Raw genomic sequence first — 15,083 nt, forward strand, 5'->3', positions numbered from 1 at the left:
TTTAACTTTTCAGGTCATGCATTCTGAAAAATATGTTATATATTTTTGAAGTGTCATTTTTCCAGTTAACATTGTAAGATAACTAGGCCACTCTTAAAATATGTTTGGTTGTCCTCTCCCGACCGACTGACTAAAAATGGCCTGACTCAAAGTTTTTTCTGTTTTACATTCCAGGACACGATATTTTTTTTTTACTGATTATTCCTCTCATTCTGTTAACGAATATGTTGAAATTTTCTGGAAATAGATTTTCATACCCACCTATCTAGCCAGTAATTTTACACAGAGTCGGGAGAGGGCAAGCAACTATAATTTTTTAAAGTGGCCCTATATTTAAAATTTTCTGATAAATTTAATGAACAAGGAAAAGGGTACTTCAAAATGCATATGCAAGAACACCGAGAAACTGTTTTCGGAACAATATGTATTTTGTTAACAAATGCATGAATGAAAGAATTATTTTACTTAGGAAAAAAAGAAGGCAAATTGGTTAATTATTTTCACATTTTGATTATTTCCAAAACCAATAGATTCATAATACACAAAGAACATCGGTTTCATCGGTAACATTGGTAACATCGGTATCAATGTCTGTTTTCTTCTATAAAAAATGGTTGAAATCAAGATTTGGTCATTTTCTGTCTGTACAAGAGTAATTCTTGTCCCATTTAGCAAATGACACAGTTTTTATCTTGAGTTTTATGAGGATGGCCATGAGCCGTAGATGGAGGTTGACTCTGCTTGGGCTTCTTGTGTTCCGAAACAGCCTTTTTATCTTTTATGAACGGTTCTCCATTCTTCATCCGGCAGATGAATTGGTGCTTCTTCGTTCCACTGGCTATTTTGTACATGTTATCATCTTCATCATAAATGGTAATAGAGGCATTCCTCCAAAAACTCTCCGACTCTGTTTGCAGGTGGTCAATGCAAGCCTGCAAAAGACGCCGGAGATCTGGTTTTTCATCCACTCCTTCATGTCCGACATGCCGTATAATCATTTTCCCAAGGTTTCGTTTGTTGATTTCCTCCACTTCTAGTACTTCGTCTTGGTACTGTAGATAAAGATTGATAATAAATCAGGTGACATTATCAGAAGTGTTTTGGCTGATCTCAGTTTCTAATGCTCTATACTTCCAGAGCTGTTTACTACAATTCTTATCAATCATAATATAAAGATGACATGCTTACAATCTGGTTTTAAATCAAGGTATGTATGTATAATCATCATCATATATATACAAGTATTAATGTTATAAAAAGCAACCTATCAGTTAATTAATAACCTACTAAATGTTCTTGGATTAGAAGCGTCTGGCATTCACTGAATACAAAATTATTAACCCTTTAAATCTCTCTCATTTATGAATTATATTCTAGGCCTAGAAAATATCGAACTTTATATATACAACTTAGAAAATGTAAGAGTTATATTTCCTTATTTGTACTTAATAGGCACATGGTATCACTTTTGAAAAAGAGGCGAAGAAATAATCCCGATTTTTCCCAAATAATATGATATGGTAGAAAAAGAAAATTGTCCAAACTTTGAATTCCTATTCTGTGGTGGGGTGGTTGGAACTTCTTTCACAATTTAGTTATCCTAGTACGACTAGTCAGCAACAAAAGGAAGGGGAAGGGGGTATAACACTGTCTTTCAATGCACATTCTCGATAGTGAAAGGTCATGTTTGGAAAAACGTTGGTGGGGACCGCTCCCTTCATCTGATGCTAAGTGCTTGTAAAATATTACCTGCATACTACGTTATATGTGATATTATTATGCTTCCTGTCAGTTTGTCTCTATATAACCCATACCCAACAATTATCGCATAGTGTTCTAAGGATTTATTATATACCTAATGTGTATCACTCAGTTTTTCTGTTGATTTTACGCAATCGCGTGGCGTCGTGATCCGACTTTCCAGATCACCATGCACACTATGGTTTTCTGAATCCATATCACCACTAAACTGATGGCGTAGTACGCAAAAACATGACTTTATTTTTCTTGCGCGTTATAAGTCCCTTGAAATTATGCTTTGTTTTATGTATAAATATTATACAAATGATCTCTAAAGTTTTATTTTGCTATATTTAGCTTGTTAAAAGAGGGTATCACCGTCGCAAACCACGGCCATAATGTACGATCTTTTCCTATTCTGGCCGTGGTTGAATGAGAAGATAATATTTCGTAGCTCATTAAATTATTGACCAATGCGAGTAAAGCATAGTCGGAAAATGAACTTTGATGTGATCTTTCAATACCCAATCGCAGTGTACGAAATATTCTGCTTATGTAAATTGTTGATGGTTGATTTCAATTGCGATGAAAACAAATGTTGTCATTGACTGAATATGACGTCACAAAAGAGAGGCGTAAATATTCAAGCTTACGACACTTTTTGTGATCAAGCAGCTACGGGTAGGAGAGAGCTGCATGTAGCCTATATGTTGACTCCTGACCGTGGGTTGAGACGATGAAGGGGATATATAATACATTTATCATTATATCGGTAACTTGATCCGAAGAGCCGTATCAAGTCTCGTTGACAGGCGCGGATCATCAGATCAAACTCGACACTTCGCGTTTCGTTTGATCTGAAGATTCGCGCCTGTCAACTCGACGTGAAACAGTACCGACCAGACCCAACCTGACACCCAAGCAGTCCCAGAAAGCAGTCCCCGGGACTGCTTTGGGACAGCTATGGGACTGCTCCAAAAGCAGACCCAGCAGTCCCAGCTGTCCCTGTGCCTGCTTTCTGGGACTGCTTTGTTCACTCATGTGTGAAAAAGGTTCTGAGTGATATGATAGCTCCACCCCCTTGTGTTTTCTGAATTTGCAGGCTCTCTGTTTTTTTTTTTTTTTTTTTGTTTACCTGCAGAGGAGAGGAGTTTAAACTATTAAAAAGCAAGGATTTCTTACAATCTTTTAAGAAGGAAAGATTATTAAAGTAAATTAATATTTTTAGGGACTGTATATTTACACAAATGTAGTTTAGAATAAATTGAAAAAAATTAAAGTTGTTAAATAAGGAAGTCACGAGAAGATTTTTATTCATAAAATTGAACTACAGGTTTATGAGAAAAATAAATATCTACAGGTAGGCCTATTTCATTATTTAATGTAAAATTATGTATTTAAAATTTGCATTGGCACTATTTAGGTGGAATGCCACATCAACTTTTTATTTATTTATTTATTTTTTTTTTTTGAGTCATCCTTTTTTAACAATGGTTTCAGCATTAAAAGGCCGATGTTAGTTCTTAATTATTTCATATTAATTTTTTTTTTGGGGGGGGGGGGTATTTTTTCAAAGAAAATGAAAAAAATCATTCATCATAAAGACTACATGATTGATAATACAGGATAGTGTTATGCATGAATAGATATATACAAAATAAAAAACTCGGAAATTATTGATTCGACTTTGGAAGACAACTTCGGATATCTCGAACCCCGGATATACAACTGTATCAAAGTAGTGCCCAGGTCCCCTCAACTTCGAGATACAGTACTAATATTTCACTGTAGGCCCTATATAATTAAGAAATAAGGTATCATTTTTTGAGTTTTATTGAGATGTAAAACGGGTTGGTCACGTGATCAAATCCCATAAAGCCCGAAGGGCTTTATGGAAGATTTGATCATGTGCCAACCCGTTTTACATCTCAATAAAACTCAAAAAATGATACCTTATTACTTATATTTACATTTGTGACTTATTCATACTTTATATTTGCCTGATTGTTACTTTTAACGTGTGAAATGCGTTTATTTTTCAAACCCAACGGCATGTATGTAATCCACTATACGCGCGTCGACCTTTATGACGTCACAGAGAAATTACGTCGAACGTTTATCCAAACGCACATCTATGACCTCTTGACCCCATACCTGTATTTACACAGTTATAAAAACGCTTGCCTTCAGTAGTGTTATATAAAGCATAGGCGCTCCCCATGTAATTCTGTAAATGACGTATGATAAGTATATATATAGGTCTACCCCTCTATACTATAAAATAACCAAGGCCTGCAACTGGCCGCCATTGTGGATTTCGCCTGGGACCTCTGACTGACTTACTTTAAGGGTTTCTGGGGTATACTGGGCTGGTTATCAGCATCGGGTACTCTAATTTATTGAAATAAAATATTTGCAAACTTTTATCCAGCACCATTCCGTTGCTTTCTCTTGTTTTCAAACATTTCTCTATTACACCGTCACACTTAGCTGATCTCGGCCGGAAGAAGTATCGATTTTCAACAACTTACGAAAATAACTTTCGGAAGTTTGACAATATTTAGTGGAGAAAGTACATAGGCGCTTGGTTTCAGGATGGTGTATTTTGTGTATTATGTGTTTTTTGGTTTGTCTGAATACCCTGATTAAAATAAAAATGAAAACTCGCTGAAATTAGCACGTTTTAAAAATGTCATGTGTACAGTATATATACTCTCATAGGCACGTACATGTAGCATTGTTTTTGAAAGTGAGGGGGGTGGGTGGGGGGGGGGCAGCCAGAGAGAAACATTTTTTTTTCACTTAGCTGTAAAAGTTGACAAGCCAAAAAAAAAAAAACCGCTCAAACACGAAAATCCTATTTCGGGGGGTGGGGTAGTGGTCAATTTTTTTCAAAGCCAACTTCCTTTCACTTTCATTTTTTTCCCCATACAATACTAGTACATTTTCCTTCATATCACAATACTATGGTATGAGTGGGGGGGGGGGCAACCAACCTTTCAATGCACATTTTCAATAGTAAAGGTAATCCAGGGGCGGGCAGCCCCCCTCCCCCCCCCCCCTGTTGCTACATGCCTGTCTAGCTTATACCGACTTGTGTAGAGAAAATAAATCAGTTAGAAAATCAGTACCTCTTTCCGAGATAATATTTTTTTTATTTTTTCAAAGAGTATCACAGGGGCTTGTGTACAGAAACAAAAAAAATGTACCCCAGAAAGAAAAAAAAACTCCGAGGAATATGACATTTTTAAAACGTGCTAATTTCAGCGAGTTTTCATTTTTATTTTAATCAGGGTATTCAGACAAACCAAAAAACACATAATACACAAAATACACCATCCTGAAACCAAGCGCCTATGTACTTTCTCCACTAAATATTGTCAAACTTCCGAAAGTTATTTTCGTACGAGTTGTTGAAAATCGACGAAATCGACTTCTTCCGGCCGAGATCAGCTAAGTGTGACGGTGTAATAGAGAAATGTTTGAAAACAAGAGAAAGCAACGGAATGGTGCTGGATAAAAGTTTGCAAATATTTTATTTCAATAAATTAGAGTACCCGATGCTGATATTCAGTCAGAGGTCCCAGGCGAAATCCACAATGGCGCCCAGTTGCAGGCCTTGGATATTTTATAGTATAGAGGGGTAGACCTATATATACTTATCATACGTCATTTACAGAATTACATGGGGAGCGCCTATGATATAAAGGAAAACATTTGCAAATGTAAATATTAGATATAGAATATCACACAGCTGTTTTGATCTCGGCCCTGGTATCAGCCAGAGCGGTTGGTATCAGCCCAAGCCAGACCATCCGAGGGCTGATACCAAGGACGAGATCAAAACAGTGGTGTGATGTTGTTTATATCATATATCTAAAACCAAAGAAAAAAACAAATATTTAGATTTTTTTCGATCAAAAATTTGTATAATTTTGTCGTAAGAAAATTTGAGTTATCTTTCTTTATTTCGATGTTCCTTGCTTGACGGTGAATAATCATATAGAGAAATATTTGCCTGGTCTGGTCATTAACAAGAATGGTCCTGGTGTTTTGAAACATTTCATTTCGAAGCACATTAGATAACAAAGATATAAAAGGTCCCATAGTTAAAAATATTCTACTTTCACTTTGGAATATATACATTTGTGGTATCTTTCCACTATATAAACATACAGAGAGAAAATATCTTCAATTCTGTATGAAGTTTGTCAGAGGTCAGAGGGAGTGTTGGTAAAATGGGTAGGCAAACCCGGGCCGGGGCAAATTAAAAGCCGGGGCAGATCGATGTTTTTCATATTTCTGTCTTCATACTCTATCGATCGAGCTGAAATTTTCAGAATGTATTTGATACATGATTATTTATATTCGCTGCTAAAATTGCCATGAAATACTTTATATTTTAGTTTTTATCGGCAATTATTGATTTTCAAGTTGGTAAAATGGGTAGGCAGTTTCCCAAGTTCATAATTTACGTTTTCAGACATATGCTGCATAAAGTCCATGAAGTTATGAATAATTCTGGTGTTTAAGAATATGTATTAACTATAAATTTATATTTCTTCCTTGTTTATTGCAATATTTACGTGAAATTACATGTTTTAAGAAAAACGGGGTCATTAAAACCGGATCCGATCACCCGGGAAAAACCTGAAAATTCCGGAATAATTGTACAGGTTTACTTTATTTTACTCGAGATTATTTGTCATCTGACCAGTGTCAGGCTCTTTTGAGAATACCTCCATGTGGTTAGAGTTGGACAATGTCACAAAAGTGATAGCTAGCATCCTCCAATACAAACGATTTGCCTTCATTATTTCGGAATTTTCGGGTTTGCCCCGGGTGATCGGATCCGGTTTTAATGCCCCGACTTTTCTTAAAATGCGCAAATTCTGCATACTTATAGCTTTTATAATGTAAAACTAATTATATTTCGTTTATATAGAGAGTAAAATATTGGAAAAGTCCACAATTGTAATGGTTTAATGAGTCTTTATTAAACAAGAGGCCCATGGGCCTTATAGGTCACCTGAGCATCATGCAACAACTTTCAAATGATTGAATTTGGTTTATGTTTTAAGCTAGATGCTACGGCATTCACAATTTTGAAAGAGGCACCATTGCTAATCATAAATATACACTTAAAAATTGTTTAGTTTGTTTACTTAATACCCATAAGCAGGGTAGGGGAACAAAAATGTATATGTCAACTAATCAGTAATATTTAGCAATAATCAGGAGTGTTCCTACCACACATGAACTCCTGACCCTAGGTCTACACATTGCACAATTTTTGAAAAAGCACACTTGCTTATCAAAATTGCTTGATAAAAATACCAAGGAGCAGATTTCAAACAATTCATTTTCAGTATATAAGTAGAGCCCCCCCCCCCCCCCATTTTGGTATCCCTGACCCAGGGGCCTTGAAATTCACAATTCTGGAAGAAGAGCCCATCATAACTATATAAATAGTTCAGGCTGCTTATTACCCAGGAGTAGAGAAAAAGATTTTAATAGATGTAATGTATTTTCACTATATATAGTCATTATAGAGCCACACCCTAACACCAGAACCCCTGACCATGGGGACATAAAATTCACAATTTTGGTAGAAACATTCTTCCTCATCATAACTATGTCCTTAATTAGATTATTTAATACTCAGAAGCTGAAAAGAAGCTTTTCAAAGAATAAATGCATTTTCACTATATAATCAATAGAGCCCCGCCCTAACACCATAACCCTTGACCCTGGGGCCACGAATTTCACAATTTTTGTAAAGGCACTCTTGCTCATCATAACTATGTACTTAGTTAGTTTATTTAATAGCTAGGAGTAGAGAAGAAAATTTTCAAAGATTTAATGCATTTTCACTATATAATCAATAGAGCCCCGCCCTAACACCATAACCCCTGACCCTGGGGCCATGAATTTCACATTTATGTAGAGACGCTCTTACTCATCATAACTATGTACTTAGTTAGTTTATTTAATATTCAGGAACAGAGAAGAAGATTTTCAAAGAATTAATGCATTTTCACTATATAATCAATAGAGCCCCGCCCTAACACCATAACCCTTGACCCTGGGGCCACGAATTTCACAATTTTTGTAAAGGCACTCTTGCTCATCATAACTATGTACTTAGTTAGTTTATTTAATAGCTAGGAGTAGAGAAGAAAATTTTCAAAGATTTAATGCATTTTCACTATATAATCAATAGAGCCCCGCCCTAACACCATAACCCCTGACCCTGGGGCCATGAATTTCACATTTATGTAGAGACGCTCTTACTCATCATAACTATGTACTTAGTTAGTTTATTTAATATTCAGGAACAGAGAAGAAGATTTTCAAAGAAATAATGCATTTTCACTATATAATCAATAGAGCCCCGCCCTAACACCAGAACCCCTGACCCTGGGGCCATGAATTTCACAATTTTGGTAGAGGACTCAATGCTGATTACAATCATACCAACAGTTTGACTGCTTGATGTCCAGAGGTAAAGAAGAAGATTTTTAAAGATTGCACTAATTTTAGTGGTTTTTGCCCCACCCCCCAGGCCCCAGGGGGGCAGAGACCATGAAATTCACAATGTTTGTTCCCCTTCACCCATAGATGCTATTTGCCAAATTTGGTTGAAATTGGTTCAGTGGTTTCAGAGAAGAAGCTGAAAATGTTCAAATGTTAACGCACGACGGACGACGACGGACGAAAACAGATAGCAATAGGTCACCTGAGTTTACTCAGGTGACCTAAAAATACCGTGAAATGTCGTACTGATTTTGCCTACCCATTTTATACAATACATGGCCGAATCACACGGCGTAATAATATCTACCGTAACGTCCGTTACTTATAGATATAATAATAATATCTACCGTTACTTTATAGATATAAAATGTCTTGCTTTTCATGTATAAAAATGAACAAAATAAGCAAGTGAAATAATTGTTTTATTTACAACGTAAACAAGTACTTCATACATTTTTGGCGATCGATTTAACCTGTGTACATAGAGAATATACCGATAGAAACTAGCCTTTGTTTACAAGTCACTTTTGTCAGCTGCACAGTCTCTAACATTTATCCTTATTTTTGTTAGACCTTAAGTTAAATCTTCATGATATAGGCTAAAACTATATTTTTTTCATTAAATTTTACTCACGATAAATGTGTAAATCTGTTCGAAAATATCAAAGCATTGCAATCACGCCACGAGCAGCTGAGAAACACCTCGATCGGTGCTGTCGTGCTTCAAAGTAAACTGTCGCCAGTGTCTCCGTGTTAACATTATAAATATGCCTTTAGTTACTGAAATCGTAGATTAACTGTTTTTGATGAAGTTTTACACATGATTGCAAATTAACTGGCTCGGACAAATATCTCAATCCATCGGATCCATCCATCCCTTTCAGGAGACCGAAATTCCTCCAACTTTTTCTCATCCATTCTCGGACGCGTTTGTTGTGTCTTTTCAGCATTAATGATCAATTTTCACAAATTAAAATAATCCCAGACAAGAATCTGTTCCCTATTACTGATCACAAGTAGCCTTTAACAAAGTATTCCCTTCGAAATAGAATTCTTAGCCTGACGAATTCGAAGCGTAACCGCCTTTCAAGCCGATTTACACCTTGCGTACTTTTGACGGAAATCTACGGCGACCGGTTAGTGCAATATTTATATCCGAATATATTTAATTTTATATTTAATTGTCCATCTCAAATGTATATATAAGTAATAAATAACAAGTTTATAAACTTCAATGGGAATTGAAGTGGGTCGGTACGTGATCAAATCTTCTGAGAAGGCCTATTATTTGGCGCACTTTTTAAAAACAATTTTCTCGAAATTCTAGTATAAATAAATAATTTATAAAGGTTCTGGTTAAATTTTCGATACACAATGTTTCTCTTTAATACTTAAATATGAATTTTACTTCTAATGCACACACATTAAACAGAAAGTCAGAAATAATGATTTGAAATTTGAGGGCAAGACAGCCCCTTGACAACGGGCTGAAACAGAGATATCTCAGCCCCGAGGGCGAGACAGCTGTCAACGAGACGTGATACGGCTCTTCGGATCTAGTTACTGTTATAGTAATAAATTCATTATATACCCCTTTATAACTGGCTATATATATTAAAATAAACCTTTATAGATAAAATTGGATAATATTAATCCATTAAACAAAGCATAATAACAAGGGACTTTTTATCGCGCAAGAAATATGACGTCATATTTCTGCGTACTACGTCATCAGTTTCAGAGAGTGGTGATATGGATTCAGAAAACCACGGAAAGTCGGATCACAACGTCACGTGATTTCATAAAATCAACAGTAAAATTGAGTGATACACATTAGGTATATAAAAATATGCCTTATTGCATGAAACACTCAAAATAAAAAAAATAATGACGTACATGTAGCACAACGTGACGTCATAATAAGTGTGTATTAACATATTTGTAAGAAGTAATGAAACATTGGAAATGGAGAAAGCATTTTCGTTTTTATGCAACAGTCAGCACAAAAATAACAATAATGTTGTGTTTTGCATGCACTATGCCTAAATAGTAGTCAGGGTTTGACACATAGTGCACTCGGATTAGGAAACCCCATTAGTAAAAGTTTTGTTAGGAAGCAAATCCCGTTGGTATATACCATATGTATACCTAATATGATAAAATTGTATGTTAATTTATAGGAACACATTTTTATAGCGAGCGCAGCGAGCTCAGTAGACTAACGTGTAAGAAGTAAGAACAGAGGAAATTCGGAATGAAATCTGTACATACGTCAGGCAAATTTCTCTGTGAAACATTCCCAGAATTCCTTTACTACCAAATGTCGTCTGCGCGAATAAATGAATAAATAATAACGTAAAGCATAAAAGGCTTTCAGTTTGTAGAAATCTTTCAATGAAACAAAAAATAACTCTGCAATGTTTTTTCCACCAAAATTTCACTAGCTCTGTAGTTTCAACCAGACGCTCGGCTGTCTCCGTAAGCTCCGGCGAGCTCCATGACGTCATCTGACGTCACAGCTAGTCGGGATGTCTCGTGCGGCTTGATGTTTGAAGTGGTTGATCAATTTTTCAAGTGTTTTAATGGTACAACTGCGCTCGCCCAAACGGTCACACCGTAAAACATATTAATTTTTTGTGGTTAATTACTTAAATTTTACTGCTCTTATCAACAGGTATTTATTTCAACGGAAAATAACTGTTTGGATATATATAGTTTACCTTACTTAACCAAATGGTTTTGCAATTTCTCGTTAATAACCATATTAAAATTGAAATTCTAAAACCTGATTTTTTTAAATTACCATGCATACAATTGTTACGACTTACACTAAATGTTCCACGATGTGTTCTCATTTTTTCTAAAATTCTTTTCAACGTGCTGTCATCTGGACCTCGCTAAAGTTGTTATAATTAAAATAAAAAGAATTTGAAATAAAAGAATCATATTAAGAAGTTATAAATTTCATACTGTATTACAATGATACTATGTTCAATACCATGTACAAGATGTCTTTATCGTAATATAATTTGAGATAATGAAATAAACTTTTCCACTTTCTTAATTTTTAGCTAAACTGAGCCAAAGGTCGACCATAACAATGAGAACACAACTGGTGTGACCAATTGGCAGAGGATGCTTACTTCTCCATGTCACTTGATCCCACCCCTTATATTTCAGAGGTTCAAGTTTGCTCTGCTGCTGTATGGTATTGTTTGAAAGGACTCGAGCTTAAATAATGTTAGTTATCTTCATATATTTCATATGCAAATTTCCAGGATGATACCCTCACACAAATCTCTCTCTCTCTCTTGTTCTTGAATAAAATACATACTTGGATTATTCCTTGCATAGTATTTGTAGTCACAAACAGAAAATCAACGAAGTCCATCCTCTCTTGATCCTGCGTCAAATTAAGTTTTCATTGATATATATAGTATATTTTAGTATATATAATAAAAAGGAATGGTCTTCAATTACTTTTTCATAATTATTTTGTTTCAGTATGAAGAAAACTTTACAAAAATGAAAATGTTTATTCTGGTTCTCACATTAAACTCTCTGAAATAAATGATACCCCTGCCTCCAATCTGATTATAATGGCAAAGTCCATGCCTTGCTCTTGGGAACGTGAAATGAACGTCAGATCAAAAAGTATAATAGGAGGTGCACAATGACATTATGGAATAAAGAATCTGTGAAAGTATCATTATACCCCCGCTTGAAAAGCGGGAGGGTATATAGTAATCGTTAATTCCGTCCGTCTGTACGTCTGTCCGTCCGTCCGTCTGCTACGCTTTGGGGTACCCATCTCTTATCCGCAACTCCTCTCATACCCCTGTATGAAATTTGATGAAACTTTCACAGAATCTTTATTACATGTTGTCATTGTGCACCTCCTATTTTACTTTTTGATCCGACACATATTTTGGTTTTCCCGGCCACAGCAAAACATGGACTTTGCCATTGTAACTATATGGAGGCAGGGGTATCATTTAGTGAGCTCATCGCTCACAGTACCTCTAGTTTAATTATACCCCCCGCTTGAAAAGTGGGAGGGTATATAGTGATCGGGATTTCCGTCCGTCTGTACGTCCGTCCGTCTGTTACGCTTTATCTCTTATCCGCAACTCCTCTTATACTACTGAGTGAAATTTAATGAAACTTTCACAGAATCTTTATTACATATTGCCATTGTGCACCTCCTATTTTACCTTTTTATTCGACACGTATTTAAGGTTTCCCATAGCAAAACATGGACATATTGCCATTATATGTTTACCTATGACGTCACATAGAAGCTTCTAGATAACATTTGATAGGACGAGTTATTCCTCTTTACACATTACCGTAAAACAATATATAGCAAAACATGGACATTATGGGAGGCGGGGGGTATCATTTAGTGAGCTCATTGCTCACAGTACCTCTAGTTTTATTAAGTGTACAGGAGGATTTGCGGAAAAGAGATGGATACTCTTCAATATGATGGAAAGGATAGCAATGTTCATGTTTTTCTATGGGGAATTTAGAATTTGTATCCGATCAAAAAGTAAAGTAGGAAATACACAGTGGCACTATGTAATAAAGATTCCGTGAAACTCTCATTAAATATTATTCCGCGGTATAAGAGGAGTCGTGGATAAGAGATGGGTAACTCAAAGGTAACAGACGGACGCACGGACGGACATACTGATCACTTTATAACCTCATGCTTTTCAAGCGCGGGTATAATGATATGTAATATTGCTGCATTTTTCTGTCAAATTTTTCAACATGGAAAAAACAATGTTCACCTTGCCCTTTCGGCTCGATAAATCGTTTACTCCTTTAGATTCTGAATCATTGCATTGACCTTAAAGTAGCGATAATTCTAAAATTTAATGAGATCAACATATCATCAATTTATTCCCAATTAAGCTCAGGTAAACATTGTCGCCAATAGGTATCTTTCTTTATTTTTTTTCTCCCTAAAATTTCAACTTTTATCCATAAAGGTTCATTATTCGCCGGAGTGAATAATGACCGGGGGTCATTTTTCTCCGTCGAAAAAAACTGACCACATATAACCTACGCTGAAGTCCCTAATTGTATAATATCTATAAAAAGAGAGAACAACAAATTCCTTACAAACCTTCATTTTCATATCAAGGACAATTTTCTCGTCCACCTGAGAAAAGAAGTTAAAAAGTTTCAATAAGTAAATCAATTAATTAGATATTAACAAGCAATCTATTTACCTTAAACAAGTAAAATTGCAATGTTTGTTCAACATAGTAAACGCATATGAAGGTATGTTAAATAAGAAAATTCTTAAATAAGTTCCAACATAAATTTTATTGTTCTTGTCAAAATATTCTATATGTAACGTTTTATGCAAGTAACGATCAAAAATTTTAAAGATTGATAAAGATATTGCTTAATATTTATATGAAAATTTAATTCATTTCAAACTTTTTAAGAATTAACATAAAATTCTATCTTTACTTTTGTTTAATGCTGTTCCTTTTTTTTTCTTACTTAATAAATATTTAGATAAAAATTACTGAGAAAAAAAAATGATATATACATTACAAATTTAACAATTAAGAATCTAATCTACATGCATGCAAAGTCTACTTAAACTAAAAACCTGTTTAGTTCGGAAAAGTGATATCTTTCCGTGAAGACTATTGAGATGGGCCTGTTTTGCTTCCTTTGAAAATAAAGAAAAAAAATTGAAAAACTCATGATGCACATAAAAGTTTCTGAATGATATTTTCTGCCATTCTCTATAATGTTGGTCTTGTATAACATGACTATTAAAAATGAATATAATTATGATTAAATACATGTACAGTTTCATAAAAAGAAGAGAATATGTCATGTTTTAAAGAAATATTAGATAAAATAAACACAATTAGATAATTTACCTTCAGTCTATTAAGAAAAATCTTCAATTTCTCAACCATATCTGGCTAAAAAAGGAAGCTTTTATCAGTAAAAAAAAATATTTTGAGGGACAAAAAGATTTACATTTTATTTAATGAAAAACAACAACAACATACAATGCAATTGAAAGGTTGAAAACGTGCCGAAGGATTTGTGTTTTTCATTCCATATGTTAAAGCTAGTTTAAGTTCCTGTTAATGGTCCGAAATGTTATTCCTACCTGAAGATACCGAAACATTTCAAGGAAATCGTTGTATAAAAGCTCTTGCACATTAATAGTATCCGAAGAGCCCACTGTGATATGTTTCGATAAAAGTACTTCCTGTAAAAGATGAATGATTAGTTATTTGTTATAGTCATTGATATACATATACTTCTATATTATCTGAAAACAATACTTTTAATCAAGGTCTTAAAAGCAAATTATAAAATTCAGTGGAAACAGTAACCCAAACACATATGCATTTGTATATCAAGTGCGAGTGTAAGTATATACATAAAGTAGTATATACATAAAGTAATTTAACTTTCCCAATATATGTGTCATAGATGTTTATATAATTCTTATTTTTTTACCTCAAGAAAAGTATTAAATGCTTCCAGAACATCATTAAAGACAGATTTCTGTTCTCCATTGCATGCCTAAGTATAACATCAGAAAAAATATAACAAAGAACGTACATTGTATTTATGAAGTCTTCATATAACAAACAACAATATATTAAAAACGTATAAAACATCTTTTATTGCTTAACTTTCATTGTAAAGAAAAATAAAATTATCTACCTCTAGAGTTCGAAAGAAATTCATCACACGAATTTTAAAATCGTCCATCTGAAAATGATTGAATAGTTGGGAGATTTGGAATATATATA

The 15,083-nt window shown here is 34.5% G+C and overlaps 1 protein-coding gene across 1 annotated transcript; it reads right to left on the bottom strand.

Annotated features, from left to right (window-relative positions):
- Positions 1-637: 637 nt before the first annotated feature.
- On the bottom strand, positions 638-15,042 carry LOC134258699 (uncharacterized). Its single transcript, XM_062741238.1, has 9 exons — positions 14,995-15,042; positions 14,785-14,850; positions 14,429-14,530; positions 14,190-14,234; positions 13,910-13,972; positions 13,412-13,447; positions 11,612-11,680; positions 11,106-11,174; positions 638-1,052 (listed from the first exon to the last, which is right to left on the bottom strand). The coding sequence occupies exons 1-9, from the start codon at positions 15,040-15,042 to the stop codon at positions 669-671; spliced, it is 882 nt and encodes a 293-aa protein (XP_062597222.1). The 3' UTR covers positions 638-668.
- Between the last annotated feature and the right edge of the window lie 41 nt (positions 15,043-15,083).

Source organism: Saccostrea cucullata, unplaced genomic scaffold (genome assembly GCF_032062105.1).
Source record: "Saccostrea cucullata isolate Sc308-1 unplaced genomic scaffold, CSIRO_AGI_Scuc_v1 ctg27, whole genome shotgun sequence".
In the NCBI taxonomy this organism is placed as follows: Eukaryota; Metazoa; Mollusca; class Bivalvia; order Ostreida; family Ostreidae; genus Saccostrea; species Saccostrea cuccullata.